We start from the raw sequence: 22,056 nt of genomic DNA on the forward strand, positions 1-22,056 counted from the left end.
AGGAACGCCTCTCACATGAGGTAATTTCTATCCATTTTTATTAACAAGAGTTAAGGAAATGGTTGAGATAAATCACTTGCAAGAGTCTAGTGGACTTTTTGGTATGAAAAATTATCTAGTGAATAAAATGAGAATTTTAAAGAATTTAGTGACCATTTGACATTTACATTTGTTTTCAAGTATTTAAAATCGAATTTAGTTTCTTTATGCAATAAGAATCTTATTCACATTGTCTAAGGCAAATTTAGCCAACCCTGTGGACTGGGCATCACAGGTTCTATATTTCCACAAGTTTGTCCTTGAGCGTTACTGAATTAAAAAAAAAAATGGTGTTTAGTTGACTTAAAGGTCTCCGATATGCCGACCCTCCTTCTATGTCCCCATTGCCCACCTAGCTACACCTCTTTAGTTGACGTTCGGCACAGACTACAGAGATCATGGAAAGCCTCCAATTTACCTAATATAATAATTAATGTTTGATAATAATTGATGTTTTAATATATAGATATTTTGAATGTAAAAGGACCATGCGATAATAATTGTGCTTTTAATTTTAGTATTTAGGGATAGAGGCAAAACGGAGTTTATAGTAGTGTTTTGTGTTTTTTACCTTCTATCATTGGATCCCCTTGGGTGAAAAATTTTATCAATATACTTAAGTGGTCAAAGGTAGAGTGGGAATTAAATATTAGAAGTGGGATAAGGATTAGCAGACAGTTGCAGTTGCGTTTTCTATTCCCAAGATTTTGGGGTGATTTTCGGGCATTCAAAAAAGTTTTGTTTTCTTCTCTTTTTTTATTCTCATTCATTTCGTATGTTACAATTAATAATGGTATCATTTATTAAAGTAGCTTGATTTTGTATCAACATCAAAATTCGTGATTTATCTAAACAAAGATTGTTTGACTTTGCTTTACTTCATCGAGCACAACCAATCATAAACCCCATATTTAGAGCTTGAATCAATTGTGGATGTTTAAAATTTCACACCGTATTAAGAGAGTTAAATTTGTGCTCCATCCAAGCCATTATTAAACTTGTACTGTTCTTTTCTTTTTTTTAGTGGAAAATATTTTTGGTACTATTCTCTAGTACAACTCCAACTTTCAAGATTAATATGATCTGAAACGACAATTAGAATAATACATCATATTCTCGTAAAGTTTTGCTCCTACTAAAACAAAAGATAAACCAAAAAAGATCTTGTAACATTTGTATAATTACGTGTAACTCTGTATGTATTGTTGGTGCATTTTAGTCCAAATAATTTTTTAAACTCTAAAGTCTAAATTTGTAACGCTTACGTCAGTATGAGATTTCCTCGAAGGATGCTAAATCAATAACTGAATAAAAAGTCAAGGCATAGGAAGTCCTATTGCTCTTGGACGAGGCTTTAATATTATTTAGACTATGGAGGAAGAAGAGAAAAGATAAACGACTGAAGAATACTTCAATTGTCCCTAGTATCAAACCCTACACCTATTTGAAGGATAAATTGAATTAACTTGAAGAAGAGGTTGCTAATATAACCCAACAGGGAATGAGGTAAAAAGAAGAAATAATTTCAAGGATTCGAGTTTCTCTAAAATTTGTTAGGAAGAAAATTCCTTTGTCTTTTCTTTTTCAATTATCTTTTTTTTGAAGCATCTTCTTTTTCAGTTATAACCTAAAAGTCTTACCATTTGATAAAAGTTGAGCTATAATCGAAACGGTAATGCCTCGATACGATTTTCCACCAACATCGAATGGACTCCGATGTACTCAGTACGGATAAATTAGGCTTTGACTACTTGTTAGATTACCGCAAGTGAGAAAAATTTTCTTTTTATGGTATAAAACTGGTTAAATTCCCATAGCACACGACTTTCGTAAAGATGAGTGATTTATCAACCAGCAAAAAGTTTCATTTATCGAGGTTTTGAGACTGTGAAGGGCTGTTTTCAGAGTTTCTAGATTGTACGAAATCAAGATCAAAATATGGTTGACTGACCAACCAAAAATGGACACTGCCAGCCAAATTTCAATGCGTTTCGGGTTGGACGGAGAGTTTGTCAGATTATTCAATTGGAAGTGACTCTGTGTCTGTGTGTGTATCAACACATATTTTTACTGTAAAGAAGTCTTTAAAAAAAATGTGCAATTTCTTTTTTTTTTTTTTGGTATATACCATGTGAAAAATCTGCAATTTCAACACCTAGTCCCATATGAAAATTCCTAAGATGCTATGACAAATGTGGCAGGATTCTAGCTCTCAAAATCACCAAAGGCAGAAGAATTCAGATCTAGATGTTAGTTGTCTAGGGTTACATCTAAATGTTCTTACTAATTTAGAAAGGTCTTTAAGTCATAAATTAAACTTATAAATACTCAGTGAACCCTACCAAAGAATACGACATATTTAATTTGTATTCATCCGACATTATGCATCTAAACCTTGATTAATTTTTTCAAACTGCATCACGATTTCATGATTCAAATGTTTTTCTTTTAATTAACATCACATACCAAGCCTTTTTAATCATTTTATTTCAATGCAGTAAATGAGTATCTAGTTGATTGTGAGTTACACTTTCTCGGATTCAAATATAAATTTGCGAAAGTTTGGATATTTATCAGCCTTTGTGTTACGAATTCAAGCTCCAGCCTGCACTCAAGAAATCCTCTAGACTTGATTCATTCACTTACAATATTGCGATTGACACCATGTCAAATGGCAAAGAGAAGCTTCACCACCAAAACTACATGACAAGGTTCAAAGTGTTATGATAGGGTGCATTTTAGTAGGATATTTTGGTCATTATTGTACAATTATTTGACTAAATATTTTCATTAATTGGGTGGATTCTACTCAAATATGATTTTGGTGCCAATTGCAGGATTTGATGCTGAAAAGTGCTTAAAATCGAAATTTAGAGGAGTCGTCGTACGTGGGGCATTTCAAGCAGTAGGATCTGCTTGAGTAACTGAAGAAACTAAATTATAATAGACTTTATTTTATTTTATTTTACTTAAGAGAGTCTTGTTTTAATTTTTGAATACTAATTTTCGATAAGAGGAAATCTCTCCCTTGAATTTCGGTGTGACCAAAATAGATAGAGGGGAGTATTAGACTCCCGGAGGTCGGCTTTTGCTAGGGGGATTATTTTTTTCGTCTGGCTTAGGTTTCTTTTCGTTCCTTTTTTTTGTTTTTGAATTGGATCGGCGGTAGCTTTGAAAAACAATCAGGGGACAAAGCCACCATTGTTGACTTTGCAATTTTATTGGCTTTTATATCTTGTGTGGATTGAATTAAAGAAACCAAGCAAGGCAATCTCTCGTAAGTCTTGCTAGCAATTAGGAGAAGAAATAAGGGCCGCAATTGTTGACCCTTTGTCTTTGCTTTTCAATTGGCTTTGACTGGAATTGAAATAGGGCATCAGACCCTCTTTCACGTTTGCTCCGTGAGAGACAATTGGAAGCAATTAAATCCCGTGCTTTTTCCTCTTGTGGTGGACCGAAGTGGGAGAATCGATTTGCAAATTTTTCCCAATTCTACGTACGCGGTTTGTTCTCCATCAATGGAGAGCTAATTCTCTAATTCTAATAAAGGGGTAACTGATGAATTGGTTCAATAATTACTGTGAGATTTAAACCATTTTTAATTATTTTCTTCATTGATTGATATTTGTTTGTTTTCTGCTTTTAATTGTTATAGCCCTTGTATATGATTGATTAGTGCGCAATAATTAATTATTCATATAGGCTATTTTGCTAATTAGGAGTAATTGAATCCGTAATTATTCGTTATCCCTATCTTAGTAGCAACTGGCGTAATTGGGTTTATGTCAGGAGAACATATGATCTAACTTAAACAAACCCTCGTAGCGTGTTTGTTAGTTAGGATTGAGCCTTTCTAATTATTAATGCAATCTAGAAATTAAATCCTACGGTCGTACCTAGGGTTGTTTTTGGGTTAGAGAAATAGTTAACGGTCGTACCTTAACTATCGAGAAATTAAGAAAAGGTTAGTTGTTTATCGCGTGCATGACAACTATAACTAATCTATTAATAAATGTTGGAATTATCTGTGAATCGATGATCAGTACATGAACCATTTCCGAAGTGTACCCTTGGCTAGAGTTTCTCTAATTATTTCTTTTAATTAATTATTTTCTGCATTTTATTTATTTAGCTGGCATTTAATCCCAAAAACCCCCCTATTTGTTTTGACTTGAAAAGAAATAACTTTCTCACCAATCCTTGAGGAGACAACTCTACTTGCCACTGTCTACTAGTTGGTGAATTCAGTTAAATAATTAATTCAGGTATATCGAATTAAGCAAACTCTTCGGGAACAGGGTGAATCAAGTAACCCATTGCACACCTAGAGTCCTTACTCCAGTACTAGAATTGATTATTAACTGCTTCAGGTGGTAGTTAGGTTTTTATTTATTATTATTGCACATGTTCGGCACCTGTCATGTTAAGGCAGAAAAAACCCTAAAAATTTCGGTTGAAAAATGTCGCAGCTCGGATTTCCAGTCAATAGGATTGTTTATGATGCATTCATGCTTCAGGTTCTTCACGTTGTCAAGATGTATGAGTTATTTAGGGCTGTTTTCTTCACTCAAATCATTTGTAGTTACCAACACACATAAATATGTGTATGAGAGAAAATTGAACCTCCCTCTCAGAAAGGATTGCAAATTTACAGTAGTATTGCTTTTCCTGGATTCCCAATTCTTGAACCTACAGATCTGCCTTCATTTATTCATGGTTTCGACAGATACCCAAGCGTCCTTGAGGCCTTCATGACCAGTCAATTCTCCAATCTTGATGGAGCAGATAGTGTCCTCATGAACACATTCGACAAATTTGAGTGAAAGGTAAGTGTGTGACCCAAATAGTTGGCTCTTGTATTGATCGTGTATTAATGTAGGGATAATTTCAAAAAACCCCCTTGAGGTTTCTAACAATTCACTTAGCTCCCACCAATTTTAGAAAACTATACTAACCTCCCTCGATTCAATAAAATAATTACAATATCCTCTACTTAATAGATAATTTATCACATATGTGGGATACAAAAACCAAACCAAAAGTAAATGCAAATATAAAAACCTACAACAACTAGTCATCATTCCCAAACCTACCTTAATTAATAGCAGTTTCTTTTCTCTTTTCCTCCTTTTTTTTCTACCTCTTATGATTCTCTCCTTCCTACCTATAACCCCACAGTCTCTTCCATCCATCAACTACACTACCATGCAAACCTATCCGAAGTGTTTATTTCTTGTATATTTCTCTCTTTCCGTGATACTTAACTACTAATCCTATTATTTATTTCTTCTCGTATTATACTTTGCATATATTAAAGTTTCATGGTCAAATTAGATGGAGATGATGAAGATGGCTATGATAGAGAGGGAAAAAAATGAAGTTAATAGGCTATGGTTGGAAGAGAAAAAGGGATGACTCTGAGTTATACTATTATGTTTATTACACACAAGAATCTAATATCTTCATTTAGTTTTATTTTTGTTTGATTTACAAGTATTGGTAGTGGTTTGTCATAGAAATTAGTTTCTCTTTTCCTAACGCCATTGGAGTGTGAGGTTGCTCTTGACATAGACATCAATAGTGGTTCGTCAGATCTTCTGTTCAAGAAAAGAGATATGCGATAGGTGTTAGGTTCATAATTTGAGGTGTGAGATTAGCTAAAAAACAAAATATAGTGTTAATTTGGGGTAGGAAACTTTGAGAGTATTTCAATTGGTGGTGGTGGTTATGGTCTATTTGTAAAATGATTCGGGTAGAGTTTGGGATTTTGATGATGCTGAAATTGATAGAATTTGGGGATTAAGTTGGAGTGCGATTTTGGTAAAATTTGGGATTTTAGTGATACCAAAATTGATAAAATTTGGGAATTAAATTGGAATTTGCTTGAACGGTTGATGAGGTTTTGGGTTTACAATTATTGTAGAAGCATAGCAAATTTGGATAAAAAGTGTTTGTTGCTTTTTTTTTTTTGTTAAATTGATCACTAAACCTTTTTTCACTTTCTTTTGATGTTATGATATTGCATAAGGGTATTTTAGGATACTTAAGTATAATTCTAGCCTAATGGGTCTATAATGTTACTTAAATAGTAAAAGCAAGGGAGGTCAGTGTAATTTTCTACAATTGAAGAGAGTTGAGTGAAATTGTCAAAAACCTCAAGGGAGGTTTCTAAAATATCCGATTAATTTACTATAAGTTATAGGATACTGCCGTTTTACTACTCTTTCACAATAGATATATATATATTTAATAAAGAAAATTTTGAATGAATTCGACTCCAATCATTACCACGGATCATAACTTATTCCGAGATCAGGATTCAAACACATAACTGACCAATATGTGTGAGCAATGATGAAGCGATAAACGGTGGGATTGGAGCGTGGGGGAGTTGGTATTCCCTATTTCACACAAATCGATGTTTTGATAAAAAAAAAACAAATATAATTTCAGATTCTATATCATATCCACGTTGCATTTACTGATTCTGGACAATTTCTTTTGTTGTAACTTCAATTGTTTTTTTTTCTTATCTTAAACAGTTATCTATAATTTTTAAAAGAGCAAATTGCGCGAAATGTTACTAAACTATTGCGAAGTGCCGGTTCTGATCACTAAACTTTTTTATTAGCGAAAAATGTCACTGAACTAGTAAATCTGTACCGTTTTGGTCAATCCGTGTATTTATGCCGTTACAAGAGACGGAAATCAACTTTTTGAGTGGCAATTTCGTCTGCACAGCCTATTCCTTGAAACTCTCCACCATAAATCGCTCGCAAATGTCAGTCAACTTGTAAGTTCAATTAGGAAGTGCAAACCCTTATCCTCTAATAGATTTCTTTTGCAAATATAGAGTAGGAAAAGCAATATACGAAGTTGCAATTTGCTGGGAATGTGTTGAAGCTTCATCAGATGCTCTTGTGGCAGTAAAACCAATTTGAAGACTTCATGGACTGATAGGAACCTGGCAAGGAGATATGTTGAATGTGCTAATGGCGAGGTAAGTGTGTGAAGATATAGGAAATTCGTTAAATTAGGTTAATGTTTAACTTTTTAGACCTTTATCTGCTAAAAAGAACTTGGATAATTTTTTTGTAGGTTGATGGCTGTGGTTATTGGAATTGGTATGATGATGAAATGTGTGAGCGTTCGAAACAAGTCATACCCAGTCTTTTAAGAAGAATAAATAGACTGGAAACCAAGAATGAAACTTTTCAGCAGCAAGTTCTCAAGTTGCAAAAGAAAGCTGAGAAAATGGAGGTTCAAGTAAAAAATTTGAAGGAAAAGCTTGGAAGAAAGAATGGGAAAAAAATGGTCATTGTTCTTTTTGTTATAACCTAGACAATTGTTAATGCATTAGTGTGGATTTGGGGGCCTAACAAGGGACACAAGTTTGGAAGGCTGCAAATTGATGGCCACTAGATTATTGTTGTACTTCAAATCCTAAACCAGTGTTGTCAAATGTTTTAATACATAGCTCGTTTTTGTTGAGGTTGTAGAGTTGTTATATACACCTCATTTTAGTTGGTGTTGTTTACACCTTGGATGGTTGAGATTATAGTTTATGAATAAAAGACTGAAGTATTAGTCCAGCATATGTATTCAAAAGAAAAGTAGCTCACAAATGCATCTACATAAAGCCAAATACAACAAAAGACTAGTGGACCCAGCAAAATGAGAATGAATATGCACACTTCCAAACAACTGCCTTACAAAAGAGATAATTGTCACTGTCATTCCAAACAACTGCCTTACAAAAGAGATAATTGTCACTGTCATTCCAAACAACTCCCAACAAAGTTAGACATGTTTCACATGTAAATAATCTAGAATTGTCCTAGACATAGAATACATCCAAACAAAAGTTATCCAAACAAGTCCTTTAATTTGATCTTCCACTTTTGTTGCTCCTTGATGTTCCAGCCCATCTACCAATCTTGAAAGAAGGTTCTTTGCCCAAGTACTCATAATTGGTATTGATCCTTATCTTGTCAATTTTAGATAGCTTTCTCTTTGAATGGAGAGATTGTTTGTTGGCCGCTGTAGTAGGCTGGTCGGCATCATTGACAGGCCTAACTCTCCTCACCTGTACACAAGTACAATACATATTAACAGTAGCTATTTGCCATAGTAAAATTAAAAACAAAATTAGAAATAAATTTTACACTTACAGGTGTCTTAGTCTTTCTAATCTTCTACTTTTTCGTACTATTAGTGGCATCAACACTATCAACGTTATGAGTTGACTATTTCTGCACTTCTGATAGCTCCGCAGCTTATGCATTACTTTCAGCATGTGAACCAGTGTCGTTATATGAAGTAGCTTGATCTTCAGCTCCATGTGGCTGAAAATTGGCACCCCTTGCAGAGTATCCTTGAACTTTCACATGAGCAAAATTAGGCTCCTGAGAATTAGCTCCATGTGCTGTGCTTGACACATTTTTGGTGCCTTTTGACTTTCTAGCATGTTTAGGAGCCGGAGCAGGTTGACTGCAGCCTTCACCTCCATTATTTTCTGGAACACTTTTGCAGGTAGCAGTATTGTGGCCTACCTGACAGTGCATGATTACATGCTTTCTTAATTTTTGCACATTATCCCTTCCCACATGAACACCACTTCTATTTTCAGAACTATCTTTTCTTCTTGTTTTCTTGGGCCTACCAAGTTGGACACATACAATTGGAGGATCTAATATGGGAGTATCACTCTGAGGCCATAGAGACTTTCCACTAATTGGATATAGAACATTCTCATATATTTGAAAGAATAGATCTTTACTATAATATTGATCGGCATAGCCATTTGGGTTCCTACCAATTTTTAAAATGGCAGAAATTGCATGGTAGCAGGGGAGCCCACTAATTTGCCACAACTTGCATGTAAATGTTCTGTCTCCTAAGTACACAGCAAACTGTTCCGTCCCAGGTCCCCTACTTGATACCCCCTTTTACTATTTGATATCAGCTTCCATTTCCTAGATAGCTTTTCCCTTTCCTCAATCAAAGCCTTTATTGCTGGTTCCACGGAACCACTACATTTTCTCATTCAATACACCCTATTTGCTATCCTTTCCATTATGAATTGTCTAATCCACTCAACCATCCCAATCACTGGCAACTCTATAGCATTTAATAAATGAGAATTAAATGTCTTTGATAAATTATTAACTAGCATATCAGACTTCATGTGAAGTGAAAAAAAAGCCTTGCACCAGTGATGAGGTGGTGCAGCTCTCTTGACCCATGCGTGAGCTTGCTGGTCATATGCTCTAAGCTCTTTCAATGCTGCCTCATAGAACTCCACTGTTGATGCTGCTGCAATGCTCCAGAATTTTTCTTTAACCACTTAACCAGGGTGCTTTTCTTGAAATTTCTGTACATATGTTGTACACAATATTTATGGCCAGTTTCTGGTAATAACTCGTGCAATGCATTATCAAGACCCTATAAAAGAGTTCTAAGTTTAGTTACTTGCAAAAATATTACTTTATAATACATGCTATAATGATAAAGTACAATACTCCTAACTTTCTGTTGGTCTGAAATAAAAGTATATTCACTGCTAGTTGTTGGTATTTCTAGATCATGAATCAGTAAACGCAAAAATCAATGCCATTGTTCTCGAGCCTCCTTCTCAACAACTTCCTAGGCTAATGGCCACCAACCATTATTTGGATCTGCCCCAATAGCAATCAACAACTGCCCTGGATATGCCCCTTTAGTGTGACAGCCATCAAGAGCAATCAGGGGCCTACATCCCTCCCTAAATCCCTTTTTGAATGGTCCCAGACAGCAGTAGAATTTCATAAATCTGGGATTACGTTCAGGATCAGGTCTTGGGGAATACTTAATGTCTATGGTGGTGTTAAGGTGAGTTTTTTTTGTAGTTTTGCTGCGTACCTCCCAACATCAGTATACTGCTGAGATGCTAACCCTTTGATAGCAGTCTTAGCCATTGCAAGTGCTTTGTAACCTTTGTTTCTTGTGATCTCGCAGCTATATTGCTCATCTATACTCTGTATCAATTGCCTAACAGGCATGTTCATATTGGATCTAACAGACTCTTCAAACTTGTCAGCTACCCAATTGGATGTCATGTTTTTGTTTCTCCATGCATGGCTGCAATTAGTGTGGACATCATAAATTCTTTTAACTACAAAGTCTTGGGTACCCAAGGCAGGAACGTGACTAGCATAAATATACCACTTACACGGATCTACACATTTAGTTCTCATTCTTGTTTGTCACTTGTATACATGTATACAGGTCTTCTACTCAAAATTGCATAATTTCTGAGAGCATCTCTAAACTGTTTTTTGGTTCCAAATTTTTGCCCAACATGAAAATGGGGATCTGTTCCATCTCTGCTAGCATTGAAACTAGTGTATCTCACTAGAACATCTTCATCTTCTGAATCTGGGTCACTATTTAATTCCCCTTCCACAATATCGTCCAATAGTGGGTTGTGTTCCTCTCTATTTTCACATGCTTCAGCTTCAGTTGCTGCACCAACTTCTGTTTCAGCTTCAATTGCTGCACCTTCATTAGTTTCACCTTGACCTGCTGCACCTCCATTTGATGCACCTTGAGTTGCAGCACCATTATTTGATGCACCTTGAGTTACTGTTCCTCCATTTCTAACTCTTTTTGCAGAACCAGAAAGGGCCTCTGAGGTACGAGATTTTCTGCTATCTCTGTTTTTTCTATTACTAGAGCTGTCATTGTCTCTCCTATTCTGACTTGATGGAGTTGGGTCATTATCAACTTGGCTATGCATTTGTGGCTCGGACTCCTATGTATTGTTGTTGGCTTGCTCACATTTCCTAGAAGATTTTTGGTATGAATCTTCATCTTTACCAGCATGGTCATGCGTTCATTCTAGAGCTGCAACTGATCTACCAGCTTGGACTCCTTTTTTTCGTCTATGAGGTGCTGCTACCTGTTGTGTAAAAATTTCACCATTATCCAAGATCTCCTCTATTACCACTGAACTCTTTGTCTGTGATAACTGTTCCAGTTGCTTTTTCTTCTACAACTCATATATTTGTTCAACTGTTACAGGATGACAGTATACTTCCATCAACTTGTACTCATTAACCCAACCGCAGAATTGTCTAATGTCTTTATCCGTTTGAAGTTCCATCAGTCCATGGTTCAAATCCCCTCTAGGGTCAATGTAATAATATAATATTGAATCCTTGTGCCCACACTCTTCCACCATTTTATTTATTTCATGAATCGACATAAAATCGGCATGGCAAAGATTGAAATAATCAATCTCTCCACCTACATAACTCTTGTATTTCTTTCCCTCAATTTTACCACGATGGTGGAGTTTAAGAAAAAATATAGGTCTATCAGGGACTGCAACAACAACAAAGGCAAACATCACTATTCTTGTTAATCACCATTTTTTATTGTCATAGATGTTGTTCTTCTTATAAGAATACTTAACCCCTATTTGTTAATTAACCCGAATCAGATAACTGCATTTTGAAAAGTTTATTTTTTATGAGTAAATTACAAGATAGAGGGTCTTGTAGGACCATTTGCAACCCACTTATACGACAAAAAAGGGAAGTCAATCGTTCTTTTGTCCTTTTCTAAACAACTGGATCACATCAGCAAACCCTAAACCCAATAAACACTCTGAATAAATACTTCATTATACTCAAAACACAAACAACACCATTAATCATACAAAATATGTACGGATTGTAATATTTCTTACCGTATAATGTGTACGGATCAATGAACTCATCCCTTTGCCTTTTCACCCAATTCGCTGCCATTGATCACCGATTCACTGCTAATCTTCGTCTTTTGCTGGTTCTCATAAATCTGGGCACTGATTACTATGATTTTGCTAAATTAATTTTGATACTTTTCGCTATCATTGTTTACTTTGTCAAAAATTTTACCAACATTCCAAACGCCACGGTTAAAGCCTTCATTTACCAGATGAAATTTTTCCCACAAATGCTGTGCAAATAAAATTGCCCCTCAAAAAGTTGATTTCCTTCTCTTGTAATGGCACAAATACACAGAGTGACCAAAACGGTACATATTTACTAATTCAGTGACATTTTTGGCTAATAAAAAAGTTTAGTAACCAGAACCGGCACTTCGCAATAGTTTAGTGACATATCGTGCAATTTACTCTTTTTAAAATTACAGCGGTGTATATGACTCTGCTAATTTCCATAAAGTACATCAGAATTTCGAATTAACTACCCATGCCATAGTCTTATCAGTAGAGTAATAATTTTGTAATGAATTTTTAAAGCTCTCAAAGAGATTGGCTATACAGTCTTGGCATTAAGTTTGTCTGCAAACTTTTTCGTGTAATTTCGATTCAACCATGATTGTAGTTTGTAATAGCAACCAAGAAGTTGAGAATTCTGATTCATCATGCATTCAATATTTTGAAACCCAATTATCTTGTCAAGAGAAGGCTGTTACATGGAAGACCAACTTTCACGCCTCAAATCCGGGTCCCTGGACTGGATTTGCAACGTGGCATGCCGTATCTATGAGATCTCACTCCCATAAATACAAGGCATCGTAACCATAGTTTACAAAAATTCACTAAAATTTTGAAACTTACATATACCAATGAAACATATACATTTCAATAAATTACATCTACAAAATGCTTTATTCTAACTTCCTAGAATTTTAAACACCTACCTATATACCTTTCTCACTTATCTTCTAAACGTACACGAGTCGACTTTCTTGATCTGCAAGAAAGATAACTAGACGTGGGTTGAGCGACGTATGCCCAATAGGTAATACTTACTCCCCTGTCGGATCATGTAGCTATATATATATATATATACTATATATATATATTTACAAATTCGGTCACACCATGCCACATGCATATATTAATTAAAAACGTTTGTCATCCCGTTTCATATATTACATAAATATATTCCATTGAAAGTGAGAGGCTTAAACACAAGTGACCTCTATCTGACGTGGCACTTAGTCCCATAGATTCTAGAGGTGGCCCCCATCGAACATAGCTTAGAAATATACATAATATGATATGATTGTATTCATTGAACATACTTGCAAATCATAAATTATATCAATCATGCCATCTCATTTCATAACATAGCTCATAAACAAGCACATGCAATATCCGGCTTCTGAGTACTCAGTCTATTAAACCCCTTCTAGGTGGGCAACTAATAGGTTTCATGACTACCAATTGGTTTCATTACATACATAAGTCAATCGGCCGAACTCTATACCGAACTATCATGACCTTGTCAATCGGCCGGGTTCTATACTAGGCTACCATTACCATTAGACAGGACTATAGCCCCTACTGTTTATTCCATGACTGTTTAGAGTTTTTCGTAACATAAAATCATTTCACGCGTCACATGCACCTTTCTTTCGTTTCATGAAAATATTCCACTCATTCCATAAAATATTATGTAGCAAAATATTTCAAGTATTCATAATTTCATGCTTGCAAAACATTTCAAATAGGCATACATGATCCATTTCTTCATATACCAAAATAAAGCTCTTACTCGAAAAATATTCATATTTAACATTTCAAAACTATAGAGGGGTAAGCACCACCTACCTCAAACAACTCTCTTGAAGAAATTCTTAGTGCACCCTTAAACTTGCTTCAAATCTATAACGAATAACATATGTATGTCTTAATCAGCTCATACATCCTAATTTAAAGTTCTTATTTCTATCTTGAATAACCCTAAAAAAGTATTTGATAAGTTTCCTAAAATGGAAGGTTTTTCTTTTCAGAAAGTTTCCTAATTTAAAAGGGTCTCCCTTTTTAGAAGAGGCCATAATTTAGTTATTCATAAAATAAATGCTATGTATTTATTTAACTTACTCATTTGTTTATTTGTAGAAGAAATGGAGGGCCTTATTTAAAGTCACTTTCTAGAGCTGAGACCAACCATAAAAATATATTTCTTTTTATTCAAATAGGACTTAAAAGAAATATTGAACCTTTGGTGTTGTTATTGGGTCCATTTGTCACAACTTAGATTATTATAATTAAATTTAGGTTTTCAAAACTTCCTTAAGAATGTGTGCAACGAGTTCGAGCCTAAGATTCCATGATCAAAGGTGAGGCACGTATAGAAAATACTACACTTTTGTTTTTAAGTTTTATAACATATGTTCATTATATTTGTTTGGGAAAGCTTAATAAGTCCAACAAAATATCCATTAAACCAATTATCTAGTCAATTATTGATTTTATCCTAAAAAGTAATACTAGTTTAACTAAAGCTCAATTCTCTTTCAACCTAAATCAGCCTTTATTAATAATCAGCTTTAACCCACAATACCAGTTTTTTTTTAAATATATTTTAGCTACCCCATTCTAATTATCCCAAATTTCGAGGGCTAATTTGCAATTTGCAACAACTCCGAAAGCTAGACCAAATCAACAGTCTTCTGCTTCCTCTTGTTACTAACAAACCATTCTCACGAAAACAAAAGACATGACCAATCTTTCATTTGTGTTGAAAACTTAGGAATAGAAAACCTTAAGGCATTGAACTATTTAATTATTTTCTTCCTCTATTCTGGAAGTAAAACCAAGAATTAACCACCAATATTTTATCCTTTTAATTCATATTAATGGTGGCCTTGCCTTCAAGTGCCCCTTATGCCATAAAATTCCTTCTATTCTCTAACCAAACCCCAATGATAGGCAGAACCATAGAGGTGTTTCAAAAGAGAAATCATCAATTCCTCCCAAACATTATATAAAGCATGGTCTGGTTACTTCACCTTTTTTTTCATTGGTTTGAGTATTCTTTTGACTTTCTACATTCAAACTAATAGTATTATTAACCGGAAGGTAGTCGCATGGCTTATGAACTTCCATAATCTAAACAAAAACACTTATCAAAACTCACAAAACTTGTACCTAATATTTCAGACATGTTTTGGGGCTACTTTGGTTAGTAAAAGAGAAAACTAAGAAATATTAAAAGAAGAGTTCACGGCCTTACTTGTTCATGGTCAGAGGAGCCAAATTCCTGTATTCTGGCCTCTGTCCAATCTCTTGATTTCAACTTTTCCTTTTGCTGACATGTCCTTACTCTCTTATTTTATGGTTTTCTTCTTGTAACGTTGTGAAAGTTTACTCACTATTAGACTAGTTATAGTTGGAGTTGGTTTACGCCACTTCGTCCTAAAATAACTCCACCAACTCAAACTAACTTCCATCTCTTTCTACTTTATCTCCTAGTTTGTCTTCTATAATATCTACAAGTTCATGTTAATTCCTACTCTCTCTTATCATGGCTCTTACTATCACTTGGTGGTTGAGATAAGATAAGACATTAACATCAACCTCTATAGAGATAAATTAACTAAGTAAATAACTAGTAAAATAATTAATAACATCATTTACAAAAAAATTCGGGGTTTCACACCAACTCCCCCAATTTCTTAACTGTTTTTCTTTTTAAAAAAAATTTATCTGGATGATCCACAAACCACAAAGTAGTCCAGACTGGCTTTACATTTTGTGCCCAGAAAAAAAAAAGTGATATCAAAACTCCTTGTAATAAAAGAACACTAAGGATCAAGAATTCGGTCTCTCATGCATGCAGGCCTCACCATATGGACCTGGCTGCTTTAAATGATCGTATTGTTTTAGGATATGAAATTATTTTGCATCACTACACGTTTTTAAATAGTAATCTTTGTTATATTTTCCCAAGTAAGGGCCTAAGCATCCTAATAGTTTCCTACCCTTTGGCTAAACAAAATCTTACCGTACTATATTTGTTAGAACTTTTCAAAATTTATAAAGGAGCTGCGGATGGAATGTTGTTGGATGGGTCCATGTATCCACTATCCGGCCCGAAATTAGTGGAAACAAAACTAGACTTGTGGATCGAATTCTACCGAGAGAATTGCGAAATTCTATCAAATTGGATCTGCAGGCAAATCCATTAGGATTCGTGGATGGATCCTTAGTAACGGTCAAAAAGTTTAATTTTTTTTTTATTTTGGCACCTTTTCATATTTTGACAGTTAATATCTTTCCAATAGTATCTAAAACATCTAGGAAACTACTGATTACTTGTGTTAGTATGGAGGAACCTATCGGCTAACACAAATCAAGAAAAAGACATGAAATCAAGTTACAACTCTTGACACAAAACAATCTCATTTTATAAAAGATCACGTAAAGAGTGATTTGTTACAGAATTCACTTTCCTACACTCTAAAATACTTTACAAAAAACGCTCCATAGTTTGAGTAGGGTTTGTCTTACTTAGTTCAAGGATTAAAGATAAACAAACTTCAAATTATCCTAAAATATTTGTCCAAGTTTTATTGCATAAAAATACTAGACAAATAAAGTCTAAATAAAAGTGATTTTGAACCACGATTTGAAACCTTTATTTGTTTATTTATCTTTGTATTCTACAGCCATTTTCTTGTAACATTCCCAATAATATCAACTCATTTCACCGAAGGATGGTTTGGAGGAGGATTCAGCTCCTCTCCAATATAGTTTCTTTTCAACTTACCTCAATTACATTTAGATGGATCATACATGTATTAATCCAATATCAAAGCCCCAGAATCATTGTTTATAATCATGGCTCTTGACCCTCGATGATTTATCAATTCGCTTTCTGTTGGTACCTTATTTTTGTGTGAATGGAATGACAATTACTGGGCTTTTGGCCGCGATCTTGTAACCTTGAGTTTGGTAGGTTAGATTTAATAAATCAAGTGCGAATTCAAACTCGAATAATTCTATAAATTAACAAACCAAATTTGAATAAAATTTTGAAATCTTTCATTAAAAACCCAACGAACTTGAACTATTTTTATGTAATATGTACTATAATTGCTCTTTACTTCAAGTGGCAAAAGTGCCAATTTGAGTCTTATGATTCTGCTGGTTAAAGCAACATCACATCATGAATAATTTATTTGCTTCCAAACGAACAGAAGTGTCGCTGCAATTTGTTGGATCTACACGCAAAGTTTCCCAGTTTTTCTGTCGCTGCATTATGATTCTGCTTGGAAGATTATCTTATCTTACTAATTAATTTGTTAGTCTTTTCTGTTTCTAAGCAAGACTTTCAGGCATCAATTATATGGAGTAGATGGAAAGAGATTTTTCAAGAAATTTTTTTAGGTGAAGTAAATCACAAAGACATATCACAATTTGTTTGTCAACTTTGGTTATTGCTTGAAACAGGGACCTTTTACATTTTGTGATTTCTTGTTCTTCTTTTCTTTTTGAAGATCTAGATGGAAGATCAAGGAGAAAGGCTTTGCTTAAAGAAGAATGGAAAACGAGAAATTAGATGTAGAAATTGATATAGAAAGCTTCTGTAACAATTCATTTGACTTATGCATGCTTTGGACAATTATAGTGCTCTTATGAACTTTTTTTCTTTCCTTTTTTTTTTTTCAATTTCAGTTGCAGATTTAATTTTTATATATTTTTTGAGTAACTTCGTCAATTCGCCTTTGAAGATTAAACATCAAATTGGAGTTAAATTTAAGGGATTTAATTTGCAAGAACTGTCGAGAGCAGGAATGAAGAGAAAAAAGTGATTCTTGATAACATATTTATAGGTACAATTTCATGTTTTTGGTAATGTTTTTTTTGCTACCCATACATGATCCCGTACAATTCCACTGATCCCGTAGTCTTTTGCCGATTCACCTCCCGGTTCAGAATCGTAAAACTCTGGTTTTCTACAAGTTTATAAGGATTTCACGGCTGAAAACAGTTTTCAATAGGGAAAAATATTTGTATGTATAATCTCTCAATGTAAATTTTTACAAAAGAATCAAGTTTCCATTGATGTCAAGGGACTGGGGTAAGCTTGAATCCAGTCTACATGGACTCTAATCAAGTTGCTTAATTAGCCTTTGTTGAGATATAAAACCTTCGACTGTAACATGTTGGAACCTATATAGCTTTCTACTAATTCAGAGAAATCAGGACTAAAATAACATTAAGAGTGTGTTTGATAAAATTGAAGTTTAAAAACTGAAATCTGATATCTGAAACCATTAAGTTATAGAATTATTAAATACTAAATCCAATACATTTGAGTGTATATCATATTAAATGATGAGTGAATAACTTATCATTTATTTTAGGAACAAGTTTGGTTTAAAAATTCAGTGCCACTTAATGAATTCAAATGTTCAATTTTTAAGTATCAAACGCATCTAAACAGTTTAGATATGAATTTATTAAATTTAAGTGTTAAATTGAATTATCAAATAATTCAACAATAACACTGTCAAAAATACATTTGTCGCTTGTGTAACATCGATTTCTTTCTACAAAAAATCTTTTTTTTTCGTAAAGAACTAAAATATATTATTTGAACTTCCAAAATGTCAATTTTCTCAACTTGTCACAATCACATTTCCAATTGTTGTTTTCGAATGTAGCCATATATGCGAGTAGCTATTACTTGCAAAATTGGCATTATGTTTTATCTAATGTCTAATTGCAGAGAGAGTATTTGACCTGTTGAATTTGACTTTATTACCAAACACACTAAAAATTGTTTGCCTTCAACTTCCCATTCACAACACTTGCCAATCTCACAAAGTTGAAACCTCTTGAATTTGACAGAAATATAGACAAAGATAACAAGAAACCCTTTCATTCAAAGGAATCCAGGCTCTAAATTCTTCAATTTATCCATGTCTTCTCTGAAACCTGACACAGCATGTTCTTGCAAATATACATAGAGTTTAAAGCCATCCTTTTTCCCTGCATTTGCTGAAGAATTGGGCAAAAAGAAACAGGGCTCAACACTTCCAAGTAGGTTTCTTGACAGAGGAAAAACTGTAACAGGACCTCCCCAACCAAAGTCCACTGTGGAATGGCCTAAGTGTCTCCAATCAGTAAATCCACTCACCTTTGCTCCTGCTGTGATTCCTTCATGATAATGTAGCTCCTGAAAATCGATAAACGATCGAACATATTCATCGGAGACATTGTATTTGCTCTTGTTGATCAATTCTGCTGTTTTATATATCGGTTGATCGACAAGGTCTCCGGCTTTGGCCTGAACATACATTGGAACACAGCCATTTCCCCAGTATCCTGCTAGTAGCGGTGGCTTGACTAGCTTTCTTACGTTGATTGCATATGCAAACTTAACTTTCTCATCAGATGGGATCCCAGAGGCCTTAACTCTGTTTCACAAATTAAAGATCAAGTCAACGGCAGGGACAGAATTAACAGTTTTTCGATCTCGAGTTCTGAGTTTAAATTTCAACATAAAAAAAAATGACTTAGGTTATGACACAAAAAAGTCGTCACACTTGAATCTTTTCAACAAATGTCCAAGAGGCACCCGTTAGTGCACTTTATTGATATTCAAAGTGCCATTTAAATACACATACCTGTATTTATTGCCGCATTACATGTATGCACTTTTCCAATATATATAATCACTTTTCCAAGAACCTCAACCCCTTTACCACAAAATTAGTGGTCTAATCAACGTTTGATGCTGGCCAAAGAGCCAAAATATTTAAGAATAAAAAATTATACTCCCTCCGTCCCACTTTGATAGTCCTGTTTTCCCTTTTCGTCTATCCCAAATTATAGTCCACTTTCCAATTGAAGAATGTAGTTGTATTTTAATTTTTCTAAAATACCCTTATTCAATGTAAGTTATTGTTACTATAAACCTACCCCATTTAATGAGAGTTGATTCTTGTTTTATCATCAATTCAAGTTCCCATAAAGTTGTACCATATTTAATGTGAGGGTATTTTAGAAAAATAGCAATCTAAATTTACTTTTCCAATAAAGTTAACTACTTTTTCTTAAACTGTGTGAAAAAAGAAATAAGACTATCAAAGTGGGACGGAAGGAGTATTATATGCAAATTTATCTAAGTAGAAAATACCGGTGACAACGACCAAGATTTTGACTAAAACAATTCAATTCCTACTAGTCCTACAATATCAGTTTACTCCTTCAGTTTCAGTTTACAACTAGATATGAAATTTATTCTACTACTATATAGTCAAAGTCAATATAAACTTTTAATTTGACATGACTATATGTATAACTACGCCAACAAATGCATACTATTAGCAATAATTGATGAAACTTTTTATCCCTTGGCCAAATTTGTGATGATCTATTAACTAACAAAATATACTTTTGATAATATAAAGATGTAAAAACCAAAATATCACACCCCCTTCCTGCTTAGTAGGTGGTTTCTCTACTTTATCTTGATTGGATGACAAATTAAAAAGAGAAAAAAAAACCCCATATAAAAAAAATTCAAAATATTGCAATTTTAAACTAAAGGTAAAATGGTAAATGGAATCCAACAACTGAAAATTGAACAGCAACATACCTAGCACGCCAGATAAAAGCACCCAAAGCCTCAAAAGTGGTAAATTTCGAACCGGACAGCTCTAATAAAATACCCTTGAGCCGGTCCAACCACTCATCCTTCACATTGAAAAACTCCCTAACAACCCGTCCGGTCTTCTCCGAATATGGCGGAAAATCCCGGTCAAGACTCAAAAATTCCTGAACCGGAAACTCGACCCGTGGCGGGTTCCTAGGCCCAAGCAAATTCACCCGGTCCCAGACCGGTTCAACCCTGATCTCACTCGCCCCACGAGCCAACTCAGCCATGTGATTGAAAAACTGAGTCGCCCCGAGTCCATCACACAACGAGTGATGAATCGCCGCCCCGAGAACAAACCCGCCACACTTGAACGCGGTGACCTGCAAAGTCATCGGGTGGGAAATGACTTCATCCGGGTTCGGGTCGGGTACAAGAGCCTCCACGAAGCTCTCATCCGGATCGTCATCAATATAATCAGCCTCGCTCAATGGGAAGTCAACCCTGGCCCGAATGACAGGAACTCCACGACCCACTTGGCAATGGAGCTCCAGACGACCATCCGGCTCCCGGCGGCTGAAGCTGCCGGTGAACTGGTAGTAATGGACGAGTGCAGCTGAGAGGGCTGTTGTGATGACGTGGAACGGATCGGAGTCGGGTTTCTTGGGCTGCTGCTGCTGGGCGTCCGAGTTCAAGTAAACCCGGAGATATCGGAAGGTGACGTGGAGGTTCCGGTCGGTGTCGAGGTGGGATAGTGGGAGGACGTGATCGTCTGTGAACGGAGTTTTGGAGGGATAAATTGTGATGGTTTCTTGAACGTTAACTTGCATCTTTTTTTTTTGGGGTGTTGAAACTTGAAAATGATGGGCTTTTGAGGCCAGTGACATGGGTTGGTTTGATGGGATTATATACAAGTGATGAGGTTTTTGGTTGGTGAGGTGGTTGGGTGGCTGACAACTGTGGAGGGCTGTGAATAATAATCATCGAGTATGGAGCATCACTATAATTTTCCCCCTTTTGGAAGGTGGTTTAGGTGATTCAGCACCTTCGAGGAAAATGGCTTTTGAAATTCTAGTTTACTTTCTTTAAAAGCAAAAAAAAAAAAAAAAAAGAAAGAAAACACAGGCAGATGCATTTTTTTATCGCTGATTTAAGAGATTTTGAAAAGTATTTCGAAAATATTGCTGTAAAACTTAATTTATTTGATGATTTTATAAATTTAAGAGTTTCGCGATTTCTCACGTAACTCTTTGTAGTTTCAAAAGTTATACATGATCATTTCATAATTTGAATTAAAATATCAAAACAACGCAAATGGGCTTCAAATCCTCTGTCCCCAAAATAGTCCATGTCCCCTCTGTCCCTTATTTGTACAGCTGGCACGTGTCTCTAATCTTTTGTTAATCCAAATTCAAATGAAACCGATAATAATCGGTTTACAAGTTTTGTTAATCCAAATTCAAACAAACCGATAATAGTTGATTGACAGGTTTACTCAAAATCAATTAAAACAGATATGTTAAAACTTTTTTTTATTTTCTTTTTAACAAAAAAGAGTCTTGTTAATCATAAACATAGAAATCAACTAAAACTCTTCTTTATTTTTTACCCCAAATCATCTTTTTTTTTA

General features: G+C 34.8%; 1 protein-coding gene across 1 annotated transcript; it reads right to left on the minus strand.

Moving 5' to 3' along the window:
• Positions 1-18,562: 18,562 nt before the first annotated feature.
• On the minus strand, positions 18,563-21,382 carry LOC113763876 (taxadien-5-alpha-ol O-acetyltransferase). The gene is made up of 2 exons (XM_027307862.1): positions 20,430-21,382; positions 18,563-19,245 (listed from the first exon to the last, which is right to left on the minus strand). The coding sequence occupies exons 1-2, from the start codon at positions 21,311-21,313 to the stop codon at positions 18,711-18,713; spliced, it is 1,419 nt and encodes a 472-aa protein (XP_027163663.1). The 5' UTR covers positions 21,314-21,382; the 3' UTR covers positions 18,563-18,710.
• Between the last annotated feature and the right edge of the window lie 674 nt (positions 21,383-22,056).

This window comes from Coffea eugenioides, chromosome 1 (genome assembly GCF_003713205.1).
Source record: "Coffea eugenioides isolate CCC68of chromosome 1, Ceug_1.0, whole genome shotgun sequence".
NCBI classification, from domain to species: domain Eukaryota; kingdom Viridiplantae; phylum Streptophyta; class Magnoliopsida; order Gentianales; family Rubiaceae; genus Coffea; species Coffea eugenioides.